Source organism: Theobroma umbraticum, unplaced genomic scaffold (genome assembly GCF_002168275.2).
Source record: "Theobroma umbraticum cultivar Fairchild unplaced genomic scaffold, ASM216827v3 scaffold_147.0, whole genome shotgun sequence".
Lineage (NCBI taxonomy): Eukaryota > Viridiplantae > Streptophyta > Magnoliopsida > Malvales > Malvaceae > Theobroma > Theobroma umbraticum.
This window is the reverse complement of record NW_018397259.1, coordinates 8,142,693-8,149,553: the sequence shown is the minus strand read 5'-3', so window position 1 is coordinate 8,149,553 and position 6,861 is coordinate 8,142,693. Positions and strand designations below refer to the sequence as shown.

At 33.2% G+C, this 6,861-nt stretch overlaps 1 protein-coding gene across 1 annotated transcript; it reads left to right on the top strand.

Annotated features, from left to right (window-relative positions):
- Positions 1–2,052: 2,052 nt before the first annotated feature.
- LOC110415621 (uncharacterized) lies at positions 2,053–5,210 on the top strand. Its single transcript, XM_089783427.1, is given in 6 exon segments — positions 2,053–2,920; positions 3,014–3,144; positions 3,367–3,492; positions 3,705–4,131; positions 4,134–4,837; positions 5,109–5,210. Coding segments are annotated over 6 exon segments (2,358 nt in total).
- Positions 5,211–6,861: the final 1,651 nt, after the last annotated feature.

The following is a 6,861-nucleotide window of genomic DNA, read 5'->3' as shown; positions in this document are numbered from 1 at the left end:
ACTTCCAATTTTTATACCAATTTAGGGGCTGCAGCAAGTTGGGCCAAAAGCTTCCAGAAGCTGCTAGCTATTGCCTACGGCATGTCTAATTTCATCAATTGGAGAAGCAAAGTTATCCTGATCGAGTTAAGATCATATTGGCGTTTTCCATTCATCAGGTTTATAATTAAGGTGGTAATTTTTTTTTATAATTTACCAGTAAAAATTCGTAAAAATTTTCTATGCAAAAAGTTTGTATAGTGTTTGTGTCTGATAATTTGTTTCCTTGGAATGTATATTTTTGGATTCTTTTCAAAGTTGTATAACTTGAATATCATATATGCCAACAAAAACATTCACAGCAATTGATCACGAGGATAATTACAAGGCATTAAGCATAGCTAGTCTACATTAATTGAAACCCTAATAAGAAAGGTTTGTAATTAACTAGGTGAGTCATCAAAAAATCATGGGTTAAATTCCTTAAGGAATTTTTTTATCTAAATTATAGTATACAAATACACTTGTATGATATTGATTTTTTTTAATAAGCTAATAATTATTTGTAATATATCAGCTGTCAAAACTCGACTCTACGCTATAACAAGGGTTAAATACTGATTTGAAGTAAATTCTTGATCAATCAACTAGCTAAAGCAGGAAAACAAGATTTAGGCTTCGTTTCTTTTTCCCCTCCCATGTAGTATAGAAAAGTATCCCAGCATGATTATTCTCTCTCCTTTTCTTTTCTTTAATTAATTAACATACTTTTTTTTAATAGGAATGATAAGATATCCATTTAGGGCCAGCTTAAGATGACTTATAATAACAAAGATAGGGGCAAGCTCTAACTTTTTTAGTATTTAATTATATATTAATGATAAATAGCCTTCAAGCCCTTATCCTTTTGTGAAAGGAAAAAAAAGGATAAATTCTAAATTGTCTAGGGTCCAAAGATTAGCTAACTTGTTAAAGCAATAGTTGATTTCATACTGTCACAATACGCAAAGAACTTTATGCTTTACCAATTAGATTTAAAGCAGGGTTGTTTCTTGATGAATCACCCAATTAATTAACCTAAAGTTGTTACCTTTAGTTGTATCACAGCAACAAGCATGATACATGTCTTGCATGTTTCCATCACACAATTAAAATAATTGATCTTTTATTGGAAAAGCTAGTTTCATGAAGTTATTTATATTTTTCTTGTACAACATTCAAATAATATTCCTACCTTCTCCAATTTAGCGAAAAAACAAATTAATAGTCCTAATTACCAATTTCTAAAAGATCTGTAAATTCGTTAAAAGGGTATTAATTATTATACAACTTTATGCTTTAGGGAAAACTAATGTTGTTTCTTTCATGACTTAACAAAGTTTAAACATTTCCTTGCTTTATTCTCTCTCCTTTTTATATGTTTTAATTAAATAACAGACATTACAAACTCATTTTCCTTCAAGCAGTATTTAGTTAATTGCCTTCTTTTTCTCACAATAAATAAATAATTAACATGCTTTAATCTTGGAAAGCAATGGTGCTTCTCGATGACTCATCAGGTACCCAATTAATTATTCTAACGTTGTTCACTCTACGTGTTTCCCACTCAAGAAACAATTGTTCTATATATGTAATATTACTTTATTTTAAGTGCAACTTTCCTTTATTATACCTGTACAATAATATTTTCACAATTTACCTTCCTTGCCCTCATTGCACCCCATAATTTATCGAAATTATAGTCATTTTTTTAATTTTATAGGTATTTAAATGTTTTTCAGATGATTTACATGTCTTTTTATTTTACCCAATGACACTGAAGTTTTATTTTCTATTTCCTTATATTAAATGCTCTTATTGCTGACTGAATTACTTAGCAGTTATTTTGGCAATTAGGCAAGGTCAATGGAAAGAAAAATTCTTTTGGACCTTATATCTCTTAATTAAGGAGTAACTATTATTAACTAGAAGAAGTATAAATTGTTAAATTATATATATTTGTTCTATGATTCTTTCTTTCTATCAATCTCTTTGTATATCTCATTGTTTTGTCCATTTTCTATCTTGTTTTAGATGGATATCAAACTGGCATGTAGTCATGAACATACCTTTTCCTACTACATTCTAATTCCCGAACTTAGTGGGAAACATTACTTTTGTGATGTGTGTGGAAAGGAAATCTCAGATGAGGGCTATACTTGTCGAAGGTGCGAGGCTTGGCGGCTGCACGAATCATGTGCAAGTGAACTGCGTCATCTGCCTCAAGAGATTGTTCACCCTCTCCACTCGCAGCACCATCTTAAGCTACAATTGGAGCGTCCTCTGGATTTCATTTGTGAAAAATGCTTGTATATTTCTGCCGGCTCCAGATACAAGTGCTCTTCATGCGATTTTATTCTTGATTTAACATGCGCTTCTTCAGCTAATGATTCATTACCTAAAGAGGAGTGGCAGAGGCTTAAAGACGGTAAGAAAAAGGAAATTCAGCATTACAGCCACTATGAAAAGCTGAGCATCTTTAAATATAGGAAGATAAAAGAAGATGACTATAACTGTAGTTGGTGTGAAAAGCGTCTATCGGAAATGTGCTATGGCTGTTTAAGATGTGAGTTCTTCCTTCATGAGTTGTGTGAGATACCGAGAACACTTGATCATCCTTTTCATCCTTCGCACCCTCTTCGCTTGCACTATAAATGCAGCAGCAACTATTGCACTGCTTGTGGAGCCGATATTTTATTTCGAACATCTTTAAGCCCTAGCTATTGGTGCGAAATGTGCACCTTCCGCCTTGATTTTCACTGTGCTAAACTCTTTCCCACCCTAAAACATAAGTGCCACAACCACCTTCTCACTTATTTCGGAAATATCTGGATAAATCGTCAACAAGAACGTTTCCGATGCAATGCCTGTCACAAGCTTTGCGGTGCCAATTTCTATCGTTGTGTGCCATGCAATTTCAACATCCATCTTAAATGTGTTCCAATACCATCTTCAGCTAAACATAGATATCACTGACATCCACTCATCTTTATAGACTCGGTTAAAGAAGATGATTCCCGGGAATACTTTTGTGATGTTTGTGAAGATGAAAGGAATCCAGTGCATCCTATTTATTATTGTGAAAAGTGCACATATATTGCTCACATTCAATGTATTCTCAATGAGGTAATAATTATTTGCAACACTTTTTTTTTTTTATGTTTTGAAAACCAAAAGAGAGATTTCATAAGTGGAAAGTAGGATACATTAGAAATAGCACTAACCCTAGCTACATCTCCTTGGGTCTAATTATTTGCCATAGTTTCCCTTTCTGATGTTGAATAGCATATATTTTTTTGTCTTTTTGATAAGTCTCGATGTGATACTAGTAAATGTATGTTTCAATAGGATAAAATTTCATCTGAGAAGGTCTCACCCTCGGCTCCCCAATCTATTCATAACAAAGCTTTGTTAGTAAAGGAAATGGAGCATAATGAAGGGATTGATGGCATCCACACCCGTCAACAACTTCTGGTTTGCATTTATCATACAATATATCAACTATTGCATTTATCATTCAATATATTAACTAACTTTTATCCAATTTAGGCAGACTTTAGACTTCACAAAAAGAATTTTACATTTTTATGTACTTTATATTAATTATGCTGAGAATTATATATATATAATCCTTAAGAAATGAGTTTGTTTATTCTTTGATTATTCATATTTCTTTGTAAATGCAGATTCGACCAATCATCCATGAACATCCTATGAGATTGTTTGAAAAGTTAAAAGAAAATGAATACTGCAATGCTTGTCGTCTGGTACTTAATGGTCCTTGCTACATCTGTACATCATGCCCTGATCCTTACCAAGAAGCTGTAGGAACCCAAAATAAGTACTACCTGCATGAAAAATGTGCTAAATTACCATATGAGATACAACATCCTTTTCATTGTAGTCATCCTCTCATCCTCTATACTACAAATCATCCTGATATCGGTATCATTATACGTGATGAGTGTAGAGACACATGTTTTGGCTTCATTTATCTTTGTGAGGAGTGTAATTTCAAGCTTGATGTGAACTGCGCTACTCTAACAGCTCATAAAATTGGGGTTTCGCAAAAAAAACAGACGGAGAGAGTAACTGAATTACACCATTTCTACCACCGCATAAGCTTGTCCTTGGCAATTCTAATGACCCTGTAGGTCAAATAAGATGCACAATCTGTCAACTGCCAATCTTAGGCCCAGCCTATTTTTGCCCCAGCCCTAGATGCATTTATGTTGTTCATGAATCTTGTCTTGGATTACCACAAAAGATGCAAGTCCCATTTCATTTGGAACACATGTTGATTATCAGATTGGATGACGAAATAGACTCAGAGTGCTATGCTTGCCGCCTTCCGCAATTAAGCATTGTTTATTTAAGATACACTTGTGAACATTGTGACATCAAACTCCATTCTATATGTGCTAATTCCTTAAGGCGGCCATTTAAATGTGAGTCCCACATTCACAATCTTTACTATTTTGGGGCAAATTGTCAGCTACTCTTTGCGCAATATTATAGGAATGTGTCAGGGGAGCCTCTCTTTCGTTGTAGTGAATGTCAAAAAGGTTGCGGAGGACCCTTTTATCGATGTCTAGATTGTGCCATCAATTTTCATTTGGAATGTGTTCTCATACCTTGTATTGTAAAATCTAGATACCATATTCATTCTTTAACTATGAAGGTATCATTTGTTGAAGATGATTCTGGAAAGTATTACTGCGATATTTGTGAAGAAGAAAGATACTCAAATGATCATGTATATTGTTGTGAAGAATGTAATGATCAATTTGTCGCTGATATAGAATACGTCCTTGCAAAGGTAAGCTTACATTTATAACTTTTTAAATTGAAAATTTTGTTACTTTTGAGGATTTCAGAATCAAATAGCTAATGTAATTTCATATAATTTCAAATTTTCAAAGGAAAAATTGTGAAATTAATTATTTTCATGCTCAGTGCGATTACATAAAAATATGCACTTCAATTTATTTTATTAATAAAGGAGTTTATTAGTTTATCCATTTTGAGATGATGTAACATAACTAGTTAAGTCTTTGTTCCGAGGATAACATCTTAATTTGTTTTAGCAGGTTGAAAATACTGCAATAGCGACATATGCATCCTCAAATTTGGAGTTAGACTTTGCTAAGAACTCTGCCCAGGCAGAGAGCAAAGCTTTAGCTGACACTTGACAGAGAAGTACATCATGGACCTCTGTCTGGTGTGCTTTATTTTTACGTGAGGGATGTTTTTATTATGTGTTATGGGGTTTGTTGTTGATGTTTATTCTGTAATGCTGAGTGTGAGGAGCTATTTGTATTGATGGTGTTTATTCTGTAATGCTGGGTGTTGGAAGATGGGTTCCAGCTTTTCCTATTTAACAGTGCTCTGTTTTGAGCGCTCTGGACTATGCACCATTATCTGGGTACTTAATAAAAGTGCCTTTGATTGGGTAAAAAAAAAAAAAGAAGTTGTCATTAGCATTACAGGTGAAATATTTGTTTTTATTTATTTTAATAATAATTATATAGAAAGACAAATATTCTTAAAGTATGAAATTTGAAAGTATGAATAATTCAAATTTCATAATATTAATCTATAAATCAAGAAAAATATTTTAAAGAAATTAATTCAATACAATTAGAATTCCTTTTTTAAAATATTGGATAATCTTATTAATATTTATAATAATAAGAAATTAAAATTGAGATTGGACTCTATGCCATTTAGCAATTGTACCTATTTCTTAATTTGAATTTCATTTCTTGTCTCATGCTACTACCTGCAAATATAAATATTATTTGTATAATAATTAAAATTTATTGAAAATGACAAATGGTAATTTAGAAATTTTAAGATGAGTAACTAAAACTGTCCGTTTTCATCAATTAACAAAATTTTCAACATCTGTACTTTTATATATTTTATATAAATAATTTTACTCAGAGAAATTGATCCAAATTCCGTTATCTAGTAGAGGAAATGTGACAATAATCCCTATGAGAACATAAATCAAGAACAAAACTTGCGCATGGCCCAATTTTGAAAGCAAGATTGAATTGAATTTTAAATCACCCATGGTGGCGAAATTGTTGCAGATTGATGGTAGGTATTATTCTTCATAGGTGGGGACAAAATCCGAGGCCTGGTTTTCCTTCTTACTCTAAATTGTCTATTTGGTCTTTCAGCTGCGACAACCTGCAACACTATTCTTTCATGAGTCATTTGATGGAAAAGAAGGGGAACCTCTCTGCCATGGCAAGACAGAGCACCAAAACCAGCAACTCTGAAGAGCAGCAGTGTTAGGAGCATGCATGCCTGAATCTTCATTCCTATTTTACGTTCGGGATTAAAGAGACGCATAGCTTGTGGAACTCAGCTAATTTGTTTATACACAATGAATAAACAGATAGGGTTCAAAGGACAATGAATAAACAGATTCGTAATCAGTTGTTGAAGATTAAAATCAATTATACACAATGACAGGTAAATTTAGTATCGATGAGTGTGTTGAAATTGATTGCCAGGAACTTTGCAAGGCAACTTGCGAGATGGCTAGTGAAGAGTTCATTGGGAGACCTATCATGAATCGTAAAGGACAAGCCATTGGGATCGAGTTCTATCATGGGATGTACATTCCTTTTCTTCCAATCAATATAGCTTTTTAGATGCTTGGAGTCCACCATCCATACCTTGGAATTGAATTTACTAATCTTTATGCAGTGGATTTGGCTACTTCAGAAACCATAATTCAGCAGTTCCCTCACATTTCCAATGGTGTTATGGTTGAAAAGGTACCAGCAGAATCCCCTGCTGCTCATGCGGGATTACTCCCCAGTGATG